Source organism: Rhinopithecus bieti, unplaced genomic scaffold (assembly GCF_001698545.2).
Source record: "Rhinopithecus bieti isolate Rb0 unplaced genomic scaffold, ASM169854v2 scaffold_39746, whole genome shotgun sequence".
NCBI classification, from domain to species: domain Eukaryota; kingdom Metazoa; phylum Chordata; class Mammalia; order Primates; family Cercopithecidae; genus Rhinopithecus; species Rhinopithecus bieti.
This window is the reverse complement of record NW_016816960.1, coordinates 1,811,155-1,824,008: the sequence shown is the minus strand read 5'-3', so window position 1 is coordinate 1,824,008 and position 12,854 is coordinate 1,811,155. Positions and strand designations below refer to the sequence as shown.

The window sequence follows — 12,854 nt, the reverse complement described above, 5'->3', positions numbered from 1 at the left end:
CGTCTCAAAAAAAAAAAAAAAAAAAAAATCATATGATCATTTTAATTGATGCTGAAAAAGCATTGGATAAAATTTAACATTCCCTTATGATAAAAACCCTCAAAAAAACTGGGTATTGAAGGAACATACCTCAACATAATAAAAGCCATATATGACAGATCCACAGCTGATATCTTACTGAATGTGGAAAGTCTTTTTTCTAACATCTGGAGCACAGCAAGGATGCCCACTGTCACCACTGTTATTCAATATAGAACTGGAAGTCCTAGCTAGAGCAATCAAACAAGAGAAAGATATAAAGGGCATCCAAACTGGAAAGGAAGAAGTTAAATTATCTGTTTGCTAACGATATGGTCTTATATTTGGAAAAACCTAAAGACTCCACAAGAAAACTATTAGAACTGATCAACAAATTCAGTAAAGTTGCAAGAGACAAAATCAACATACAAAAACCAGCAGCAGGCTGGGCACAGTGGCTCACACCTATAATCCCAGCACTTTGGGAGGCCAGGGCAAATGGATTGCTTGAGCTTAGGAGTTTGAGACCAGCCTGGGCAACATGGCAAAACTCCATCTCTACAAAAAAATATAAAAATTAGCCAGGCATGGTGGTGTACACCTGTAGTCCCAGCTGCTTGGGAAGCTGAGGTAGGAGGATAATCTGAGCCCAAGAGTCAGAAGTTGCAGTGAACCGAGATTGTGCCATTGCACTCCAGCCTGGGAAACAGAAACCCTGTCTCAAACAAAAAAAGAGTCAGTAGCATTTCTATATGCCAACAGTGAACAATATGAAAATGAAATTTAAAAAGTAATTCCATGTACAATAACCACACTTAAATTACATACCTAGGAATTAACTTAACCAAAGAAGTGAAATATCTCTATAATGAAAACTGTAAGACACTGATGAAGGAAATTGAAGAAAATACCAAAAAATGGAAAAACATTCCGTGTTCATGTGTTGGAAGAATCAATATTGCTAAAATGTCCACACTACCCTAAGCCATCTACAGATTCAATGCAATCCCTATCAAAATACTGGACATTTTTCACAGAAATAGAAAAAAGAAATTCTAAAATGTATATGAAACCACAAAAGACCCAGAATAGCCAAAGCTACCCTAAGCAAAAAGAACAAAACTGGAGGAATCACATTATCTGACTTCAAATTATACCACAGAGCTATAGTAACCAAAACAGCATGGTACTGGCATAAAAACAGACACATAGACCAATGGAACAGAATAGAGAACCCAGAAACAAATCCACACACCTACAAAGAACTCTTTTTTGACAAAAGTACCAAGAATATACATTAGGGAAAAGAACAGTCTCTTCAATAAAAGCTGCTGGGAAAACAGAATATCCATATGCAAAAGAATGAAATTAGACCCCTATCTCTCACCACATACAAAAATCAAATCAAAATGGATTAAAGACTTAAATCTAAGACTTCAAACTATGAAACTACTACAAGAAAACATTGGGCAAAATCCCCAAGACCTTGGTCTGGGCAACACCACAACCACAGGCCACAACCACACAAATACCCCACAAACACAGGCAACCAAAGCAAAAATGGACAAATGGGATTACATCAAGTTAAAAAGCTTCTGCACAGCAAAGGATAAAATCAACAAAGTGAAGAGAAAACTCACAGAATGGGAGAAAATATTTGCAAACTATCCATCTGACAAGAGATTAATAATAAGAATATATAAGGAGCTCAAACAACTCTATAGGAAAAAAATCTAACAATCTGATCAAAAAAGCTGGGCAAAAGATTTAAATAGACATTCCTCAAAACAAGACATACAAATGGCACACAGGCATATGAAAGGATGCTAAACATCACTGATCATCAGAGAAATGCAAATCAAAACTACAATAAGATATCATCTCAACTCAGTTAAAATGGCTTATATCTAAAAGACAGGCCATAACAATGCTGGCAAGGATGTGGAGAAAGGGAACCCTTGCACACTGTTAGTAAGAATGCAAATTAGTACAACCACTATGGAGAACAGTTTAGAAACTCCTCAAAAAACTAAAAATTGAGCTACCATATGAACCAGCAATTCCACTGCTGGGTATATATGCAAAAGAAAGGAAATCAGTATATCAGAGAGATATCTGCATTCCTGTTTGTTGCAGCGCTGTTTACAATAACTAAGATTTGAAAGCAACTTAAGTGTCCATCAGCAGATAAATGAATAATGAAAATGTGGTACATATACACAATGGAATACTATTCAGCCATAAAAAAGAATGAGATCCAGTCATTTGCAACGATATGGATGAAACTGGAGATGATTTTGTTAAGTGAAATAAGCCAGGCACTGAAAGACAAACATCCCATGTTCTCACTTATTTGTGGGATCTAAAAATCAAAGTAGGACTGCGCATGGTGTCTCAGGCCTGTAATCCCAGCACTTTGGGAGGCCGAGTCAGGTGGATCACCTGAGGTCAGGAGTTCAAGACCAGCCTGGCCAATGTAGTGAAACTCTGTCTCCACTAAAAACATAAAAAATTAGCTGGGCATGGTGGCAGTCACCTGTAATCCCAGCTACTCAGGAGGCTGAGGGAGGAGAATCATTTGAACCTGGGAGATGAAGGTTGCAGTGAGCTGAGATTGTGTCATAGCACTCCAGCCTGGGAGACAAGAGCGAGACTCCATCTCAAAAAAAAAAAAGAAAGAAAGAAAAGGAAAAAATTAGCCAGGCGTGGTGGCGCATGCCTGTAGTCCCAGCTACTCGGGAGGCTGAGGCTTGAAAATCACTTGAACCCAGCAGCAGATAGAGGCTGCAGTAAGCCAAGATGGCACCACTGCACTACAGCCTGGGCAATAAAGCAAGACTCCATCTCAAAAAAATAAAATGGTCATTAAGAGCTGTATGTGATCAAATACAAGATTCACCATGTAAGAAGCACATTTTTTATTTTTTCTTTGAGATGGAGTTTCACTCTTGTTGCCCAGGCTGGAGTGCAATGGCGTGATCTCAGCTCACCACAACCTCTGCCTCCCGGTTTCAAGCCATTCTCCCGCCTCAGACTCCTGAGTAGCTGGGATTACAGGTGCCTGCCACCACGCCTGGCTAATTTTGTGTTTTTAGCAGAGACAGGGTTTCTGAATGTTGGTCAGGCTGGTCTCAAACTCCTGACCTCAGATGATCTGTCTGCCTCGGCCTCCCAAAGTGCTGGGATTACAGGCATGAACTACTGCACCGGCTTAAGAAGCACTTTTAAATGAGATTGTCCAGGTCATGAAAACTGAGTGAGACCCCAGCTTGCCTCCCAAGTCTAACTCCTGGGAGTCTGTCTGTCCATCTGTCTGCTGGGGCCAAATGGCCTTGACTTGGTTGGTAGGAAACTAGGAAGTGACTGCCTCCTCACCATCAGCAGCTTATGGATCACACTAAAATGGCATTTCGTTTACATTACTGGGCTTGTCTTATCTCAGGGCAGGGGAGATGGGAGCAGGAGCCCTACCTGGGAAATCTCTGTCTACCTCATCGTGCTAAGCACAGATAGCTGATCAGTAAATATTTGTTGAATTTAATTAAAAAAATTAAGATTTTGGTGTAAAAGAATTCTAAATTATAGCTATGTCTAAAAGTCTAAGTCAGGGCTGGGGGCGGTGGCTTATGCCTATAATCCCAGCACTTTGGGAGGCCAAGGCAGGCAGATTGCCTGAGGTCAGGAGTTTGAGATCAGCCTGGCCAACATGGTGAAACCCCGTCTCTACTAAAAATACAAAATTAGCTGGGCATGGTGGCACACACCTGTAATCCCAGCTACCTGGGAGGCTGAGGCAGGAGAATTGCTTAAACCTGGGAAGCAGAGGTTGCAGTGAGCCGAGATTGCGCCATTGCACTCTAGCCTGAGCATCAAGAGTGAAACTCCATCTCAAAAAAAAAAAAAAGGTTAAATCAGATTTTCCATAGTCTTACATGGTTCCCAATAAGCACATCAAAATTATCTTGTCTTATATGTGTTAAATACTCTTAATAAGTTGCCCAGAATTCAGCCCAGAATATCAGTGGTGGTTTGGGTTACATATTTCAGATTTGTCTTTTTTTCCTTCTTTGCTAGGGGAAGAGGGTATTCTTTGTTTTATTTCTAGGATCGGGATTGGGGAAACAAGTGGTTTTCCTGTGGTGTTTCTCAAGGTTTCTCAAGGTTTCTCAAGGACCTTGCCCTTGCCCCACCCCCATTTTAGAAAATAGGGCTGAGATTTAATATATCTCTGTCACAGACGTGGCTGGTGGAGAAAGACTAAGCCAAAAGAAAACCAGCACAGGTAAACACTTCACTAGAGGTTGGAGAAGCTGAGGTTTCTGGAAGACCGGATTTCTGGACCTCTCACTCCAAGGGAATAAAGGATAGGGGGAAGAGTTGGTGAAAGACCAAAAAAAAAAAAACAAGCAATTTACAATACACCTTACACGGGCAAGGTGGCTCACACCTGTAATCCCAGCACTTTGGGAGGCCGAGGCGGGCAGATTGCCTGAGGTTGGGAGTTTGAAACCAGCCTGGCCAACATGGTAAAACCCCGTCTCTACTAAAAATACAAAATTAGCCGGGCATGGTGGTGCATGCCTGTAATCCCAGCTACTTGGCAGGAGAATCGCCTGAACCAGGGAGGCGGAGGTTGGGGTGAGCCGAGATCACGCCATTGCACTCCAGTCTGGGCAACAAGAGTGAAACTCCATCTAAAAAAAAAAATACAGTGATGACAAGATAAACTCCGGGGTCAGTGGGTGCCAGGACAGGGCTCTCAGATCAGCTGGAAGCTGTAGTAGGGAGGATGGTCTCAGCAAGGACTTCCCAGAGCAGATGACATTTGGGCTGAGTCTCTAAGAAGCCAGTTCAAGTGCTCTGTAAGAAGGACCAGCCAGGTCATAGAAAATGAAATACAAACACCCAATAACCACAGGACACAATGTAAATCCAAGCAACAATGGACACAATGTAAATCTAAGCAACAATGAAATACTACTTTTCACATACTGTATTAGCAAAACTTAAGATGTTTGCTGCAGCCAGAGTTGGTAAGTACTTGAGAGGTGAGCTCTCAATACCAACTCAAGGGAGAGGGAGGAGGGGCAGGCTTCTTGGAAAATAATTTGGAAGCATCCACCCTTTAACCAAGCAATTCCAGTGCTAGAAATTTGCAAGAGGAATATGCTTTCAAGAGTTCAGCAAGATATACGTACAAGGAAGTTCACCACAAAACGTGGAAACATGTCATGTCTATTCATTGATAAAATCATGTATAGTATGTCTACATGGGAAGAAATATGATACAGCCCCCATGGCTCACAGAAAAAAATGAAGTCCTCTCTTAAGCCCTTCTCCCTTCCTCTTACGCCATTTATGTAACAATATGGCTGTAAAATGACTCGCTTGAGCACATCTTCCTCACTGAAATTGCAGATTTTTGAATGCAGGAATCTGTCCTTTTATGTCCCACACAGAGACCTGTGGCAAATACAGAATAGGTTTCTAGTTGGAATTTGTAAGTTTGCCAGTGAAAACAGAAAGTCATTAACTTGTTAATGAAGTGTGGCCAGGACACACTAGGTGGATAATGCTTCCGCAGGAGTGTAGCTCAGGTGTTAACAGAAGCTGTTGGGCGCTAAGCTTGATGAAATTAGAGGCCCTGACATTCCTCAGCTGGAGGGTACATATATATTCAGAACTCCCCCACCCCCTCTGCTCTCTCCCATCTTCTGGCCTGCCTGGATGTTCAAGGAAACAATGACAGAGGTAAGACCTAAGTGCCCTATGATAAAAGGAGGCTTTTAACCTTGAAATACTGTCATTGTACTGCAGAAATGGCGTTCCTCTGTTAACTCTTTGGTTGGAATTTAGTTCTATGTGTTCTCAACCATTTAAACAAGGTCGAATTGGCTTTTGATAGCTAAAATTGATCCCATTCTCCAAGTTTATTTTCTTCCTTGAATTTTAGGCAGACACAGGAAGTCTGTCCTTTGATTATGATGTATGTCATTCCACCATTCTTGTTTAGATGGTTTTAAGTCAAAGGCTTATTTGTGTGATTTTTAAACACAATTCTGCCCCAGTTTTTAATACACAGTGTCTCAAGGGAAGTACCAAGAAATGGTCAAACCAAGAGCATTGTTTTTTACTTTCTGTTCTCGGTGTCTTTAGTAAGGGATGAGATAGGCTGCCTGTGATTGGGGAACCCCCATTGCACAGCACTTCCCAATCCTAGGCCTGACCTTTTGACACAAAGCATTCATTGGCCTGGAGGCTGGCCAGCAGCCCAGTTCCAACAGTGACCAAGCAGAGGTGACCAGTGGCCATCCTAGGGTAGTCATTCAATTCCCCCAGCTGGAGGCGGCAACAACTTTTTGCAGTTAGTACAATTAGAATCAACAATTACTGTTCTTCCTCTCCAGCCTCACAGTAGGGTCACTCCTCACAGCTGTTTCTCCAGAGCCAAGCTCCAGTCTACAGGCAGCCCAGCAGTAGACATCAAATACCTGTTAAATAGCCCTTACATCTCCAGCCCAACAGCAAATATCTAACCTCTCTTAACCACCACAGCCCTTCCCTTCCCCTTCTCCCCACCCCCCATCCCAAAACCTGGCTCAGGCTCTGACTACCCTGGATCCACTTGGCTTCCTCTGCCGTCGGTACCTATGGAGAATGGGGATCTCTTCAGGGGGTTCTGGTCCTTAGAGAAGGGATTTTGTGTGGCTGAAAAGCTGGTGTCCTGGGATTCTGGTCCCATCAATGCCAACATCGCCAGACTGGAGACCTCAGTTACTTCCTCCGAAAATGCAGTGATTTCCAGGGGTCCTATTTAAGCTCTAAAAATTCCACAAGAGCTTTAGATAAGGAAATAGCAACGCAGGGGTGTGTTCTGTTGCCAGTTCTGCCACAGGCCTGCCCAGTCTCTAAAGACAAGATATTCAAATCCCCAAATAGAACTAGTTGTCTTGTCCATAAAGTGAGACTAATATTGTGGGCGCTACTTATCTACTTAGCACCTTGGACTGGTAAGGACTGTGGTGCACAAGCTACCTTACAAATGTACCGCACTGAGTAACATCTTTACACCTCCTTGCAGCTCCAGGGCTAGCCTTCTCCTTTGCAGAGCCCTCCCCCACCTCCGGCCTCCTAGAGCTTCAGGCCATGTTCCCCTGTCCCCTGTGAATCTCAGCATGGTACTTGAAGCGTTTCACCTGAAAAGACCACACAGGTAGGAGGTGAAGCACAGCAGGAATGAAATAGTCAACTGCTGTGGAGTTGGAAATGTTACTGCATCCCACCCTTGACTGGATGGGGCCTCACTCCCCCAGTACAAATTATTTTACGTTTACTTCTCCCAAGATCATGTGTAGAAGTAAATAGCACCTCTTCCCAGCACCTGTGGATCCATGGCATCCACACGGGTAGGCACTGACGCTGAAATGGCCTCGGATGCTACCAATTCTTTCTGCCGAGGCCTAAATCCAATAAACAGAGATGGATAGAAACAACTATCTAATAAAAGCTTCACATTTGTGTGCCTGGCAATATTAAGTAACCATCAGGTTTTCCTTTAGAAATTGGAATTAAATGCGATTTAGAAACTACTAACGACTTTGGGCGTATTTAGTAACACACGGTTATTACCCGGAGGATTGAAATGTTAGGGGAGGCAGCTCTGGCCTATAGACGCGCCTCTCCATCGGGGCGTCTGGAGCTTAATGGAGCCACTCAATAAACACGTTTACCCCTGCGAACGGCACATCAGAGTCCGGGGGTAACTCCCGGTGTCGTGGGGCCAGGACGGCGAGGGGCTGGAAGAGGTCGCACTGTGGGCGCTGACGGCTGAGATAAATTCCCGTGATTGGCGACTGAAACGGCCTCCCATGCCGGACTGCCGTGGTTCTAGAACTTTTTCCTGGAACAGGCCGGCACTCCCACTGCAGAGCCCCAGTGGCTGCGCCCCTGGCCGCCCCTCCCCTCCCCCGGGCACCTGGCGCTGGCTCCCGCGTCCTTTCAGGAATTCAGGTCCGCCTGGAATTTGCACTTCAAGTCTGGAGTCCCCAAGGAACCCCTCCTGACCCTGAACTTCTATCTCAGTTTCAAGCTTCCTAGTCTTCCCCCGACACTCACCTAGCTCCTCGGGCGGAGAGCACCCCTTTCTTGGACACCCGGGTATCCCCTAGGGGGAGTACGGGGCTCAAAACTCCCGGAAAAACAAAGGTGGAAGCAAATTTCAGGAAATAAAACTTCCTGAAATAAAATAAAATATCAGACGCCTTGAGACCCATACATTTTCAGGTTTTCCTAATTAAAGCAATTACTTTCCACCACCCCTCCAACCTGGAATCACCAACTTGATTAGAGAAACTGATTTTTCTTTCTTTCTTTCTACCCGCCCCCCCCCCTCCCCGCCCAGAGTACATCTGATCATTTTAGCCTGCAACTAATGAGAGAGATATTAGGGCTAGTTAACCACAGTTTTACAAGACTCCTCTCCCCGCATGTGGGCTATTGTCATGCTGGTGGGCGTCCCGCCCACCTGAAGGGTCTCCCCGTCCCGACTGGGATTTGTTGTTGAAGAAGGAGAATCCCCGGAAAGGCTGAGTCTCCAGCTCAAGGTCTAAACGTACTAAGCCGAAAGCCCTCCAGTTTCCCCTGGACATCTTGCTCCTGCTTCCGCTACGACCTTATGGGGAACGCATATTTCTCATTTTCTTCTTAAATTGCCATTTTCGCTTTAGGAGATGAATGTTTTCCTTTGGCTGTTTTGGCAATGACTCTGAATTAAAGCGATGCTAACGCCTTCTTTCCCGCCTAATTGCTAAAAGCTACGGACTGCAGGAAGATGGCCCGCTTCTCTTACAGGTATGAGCTAATCTTGAATGTGAGCTTTTTTTGGTTGCTAGAGATTGCCAGTTTAGGAAATAATGTTCTACACCAGTCATTTGATTTTTCTCTTGCTTAAGCCTTAAAAGTGCTGCCAACAGCACTGCTCTTTTTCCTGAAAGACCTGGAATTTCACACTGTTACTTCTAACTTTGCCGTTGGCTTTTAACATTTTCCTGTTAATGTTAATTTTCATTTTATGTTAATGACTCTGTCTATGAAATAGTGTTTCTTTATTCTTGTATAAACAAAGGTCGATGCTACAACCAAATTTAAAATCTTCTGAAAAGATTAAAGGTATAAGCAGATACGATACTTGCAAAACCATTAAGATAATAGCAGAAAAAAAAAAACCCACATTTTTTTACCTAAAAACCTTTTAAATGATTGGTTAAAATAGTTTGGCCGGGGCCGGGCGCGGTGGCTCAAGCCTGTAGTCCCAGCATTTTGGGAGGCCGAGACGGGCGCATCACGAGGTCAGGAGATCGAGACCATCCTGGCTAACACAGTGAAACCCCGTCTCTACTAAAAAATACAAAAAACTAGCCAGGCGAGGTGGCGGGCGCCTGTAGTCCCAGCTACTCCGGAGGCTGAGGCAGGAGAATGGTGTGAACCTGGGAGGCAGAGCTTGCAGTGAGCTGAGATCTGGCCACTGCACTCCAGCCTGGGCAACAGAGCCAGACTCCGTCTCAAAAAATATATATAAATAAATAAATAGTTTGGCCGGGCGCGGTGGCTCACGCCTGTAATCCCAGCACTTTGGGAGGCTAAGGCGGGTGGATCACCTGAGGTCAGGAGTTTGAGACCAACCTGGCCAACATGGTGAAACCCGTCTCTACTAAAAATACAAAAATTAGGATTACAGGTGTCAGACACCTGTAATCCCAGCTACTCCAGAGGCTGAGGCAGGAGAATCGCTTGAGGCGGAGGTTGCATTGAGCTGAGATCGCACCATTGCACTCCAGCCTGGGTGAAAAAGCGAAACTCCATCTCAAAAAATAAAGTAGTTTGTAAAATGTGATTCATCAGTAACATGGGATGTAGCCATTTTTAAATCATTGTATGAAAACTGTATGCAGGAGAAAAAATATGTGAAATAAAAGATAAAAGACATATACCTACTTAAAATTAGGTACTTATGTGAGGACAGGGCCTAAGAAATAATAAAATATATTAAAAAGACTTGGATATTGGTGACTTTTTTTTCAACATTTTTCCTTGTTACATGAATTGGCCATTAAAGAAAGAAAGGTGGCGCTCTACAATTTCTCTTGAGTGATCTGTGGTCTTGCCCTTGTGATGGGAGGACCCAGGTGTTAACTTGTAAGGCTTTATTTCCTTTGTTTTGCTAACTCATGTCTGACTTCCTCTTCCTAGTGTGATTTGGATCATGGCCATTTCTAAAGCCTTTGAACTGGGATTAGCTGCTGGTGAGAGACCTTTTGTTCCTTTGATCACTCACAATTTTTATGTGGCCTGAAATACAGACTCCATGACCTGATTTTGTCGTTAAGGGCTGAGCCATGGGGAATTTGCACATCCATCTCGGGGAGACCTGGCCTTCAGAGATGACAGCATTCGGCCCCAGGAGGAGCCTGCGATTCGGCCTCGGTCTTCCCAGCGTGTGTCGCCCATGGGGATACAGAACAGTAAGAACTGCCTGGCTTCGATGCTTCTGCCCTGGCCCTTCATGTGTCTCCTGAATATCTTTCCAACACTCTTTCACCTAAAAGGGCACCTGGTTCTGGAACTGGGCAGGTGCTGGACTGCTTTTGGTTTTGAAATTGAGACAGGGATTGTGTATTTTACTTCCCTAGAGCGCAGTTTTCCTCACCCAAGTCCACTTCACGCTGGGGAACCCCAGAACCACCACTGGCCTATGCATGAAAATGACTTCTGCTCAAAGGCGCAGTCTTATTCTGTGGGACAACACATTAGTGTTGCATTAACCTTCGCTTACAGGAATTGCCCTTGCACTTTTCCATCCCTACACCCTCAGTCATCTGTTCTTACCTTTCAGGTAAGGAGTTAAACAGAACCTGCTGCCTGAATGGGGGAACCTGCATGCTGGGGTCCTTTTGTGCCTGCCCCCCCTCCTTCTACGGACGAAACTGTGAGCACGATGTGCGCAAAGAGTAAGCCATTCAGAGGGGTGGGGAGCCGTGGAGAGAAGAGGGAAAGGGAAGTGGAAATTTCAGACCCATGGCTATCGCCTTACCTGTTCATTCTCAGGAACTGTGGGTCTGTGCCCCATGACACCTGGCTGCCCAAGAAGTGTTCCCTGTGTAAATGCTGGCACGGCCAGCTCCGCTGCTTTCCTCAGGCATTTCTACCTGGCTGTGGTAAGCTGAGGTTCTCCTCTTGCTTTTGCCCTTTGAAGTTGCCTTGGGGGGGTGCTTAGTTAGCAGGCTCTTCTTGTACCTCTTGGCTTGCTAGAGCCTAGCAACCAAAGTTCTGCTTATAAAAGCATCACAGACTCTTGATGAGATAGTTGCCTTGGCTTCTTTGATATTTATTTCCTCGGAAACCTGGCTAGTCCTGCTGCCTTTCAGATGGAGATGTATTTCAAGTCTATTTGACATTTTGTGGTCTGAACTTCTATTGAGGAAAATAAACAAGTCTTGGTCTCTTGTTTAACCAAGAGATGTTCTCTGGTGTTCCTTTCCCTTTGGGCAGGAGGACCCAAACCAGGATGGGCAGCTCATTTGGAGTCCACCCCAACAGCAAATTCTATCAGAGGCTTGGCCCCTTGCTAGTCCTTTAGGAAATTCCAGGGTCCTAATAGTCCCTAGTAACTCTCTCCCCATACTTTACCATACCTTACCATGACTGGTCACAGAACCCTTTCACCTTATTGATTTTTACTAATTTGAGGAAAACAATGAAAAGAAGGGCAACACCTGGAGAGAAAAAGAGGTGACGGTCCTCTCTCCACCCCAGCCTGAGCCAGGTTTCTAGGGCCCCCCAAGTTTAGAGACCTATTATAGTTTTGGGCTTGGAGATGTTAGAAATGGAAAATATTCAAGTCCAGGAAGTAAATGAAAGCAAACATTTCACTGAGAACAGGAAGGAATTCCCCAATCCAGACAGGGATTGTGTCTTTGCCAATTTGTATCCTGGGTGTCAGACTCAGGATAGGTGTTTGATAAGTGTGGGTTGAATGATTGGATATGTAGGGACCATGTTCTCTTCCCAGAACATGGGACCCATCAGAACCTAATCAGGCTCTGCTCATCCCTGCAAGTGAAGGCATCACCACTGGGCTAGGTTCCAATGTAAGTGTCCTGAGAAGAGCAGGTTCACAGTAGGCGTGTAGATATGCCACGTTTGTGGGCAGCAGGATGAACTGCCAGAGAGGTTTCCTTTAATGACCAAGCATCCCTGCCTTCCAGATGGCCTTGTGATGGATGAGCACCTTGTGGCTTCCAGGACTCCAGAACTACCACCATCTGCACATACCGCTTTTATGCTAGCTGGCATCTGCCTTTCTATACAAAGTTACTATTAATCGACATTGACCTATTTCCAGAAATATAATTTTAGATATCATGCAAATTTCATGACCAGTAAAGGCGGCTGCTACAATGTCCTAACTGAAAGATGATCATTTGTTAGTTGCCTTAAAATAATGAATACATTTCCAAAATGGTCTCTAACGTTTCCTTACAGAACTGACTACTTCTTACCTCTTTGCCCTGCCTTCTCCCAAAAAACTACTTCTTTTTTCAAGAGAAAGTCAGCCATATCGGCCGGGAGCGGTGGCTCACGCCTGTAATCCCAGCACTTTGGGAGACCAAGGTGGGCAGATCACGAGGTCAGGAGATCGAGACCATCCTGGCTAACACTGTGAAACCCCGTCTCTACTAAAAATACAAAAAATTAGCCAGGCGTGGTGGCAGGCACCTGTATACAGTCCCAGGTACTCGGGAGACTGAGGCAGGAGAATGGTGTGAACCTGAGAGGCA

At 44.6% G+C, this 12,854-nt stretch overlaps 1 protein-coding gene across 1 annotated transcript; it reads left to right on the top strand.

The window, feature by feature from the left end:
- Window positions 1-8,712: 8,712 nt before the first annotated feature.
- Window positions 8,713-12,487, top strand: CRIPTO (cripto, EGF-CFC family member). Its single transcript, XM_017855763.1, has 6 exons — window positions 8,713-8,868; window positions 10,267-10,319; window positions 10,404-10,538; window positions 10,910-11,024; window positions 11,122-11,231; window positions 12,282-12,487. Exons 1-6 carry the CDS (start codon window positions 8,849-8,851, stop codon window positions 12,395-12,397), a joined length of 549 nt encoding a protein of 182 aa, XP_017711252.1. The 5' UTR covers window positions 8,713-8,848; the 3' UTR covers window positions 12,398-12,487.
- Window positions 12,488-12,854: the final 367 nt, after the last annotated feature.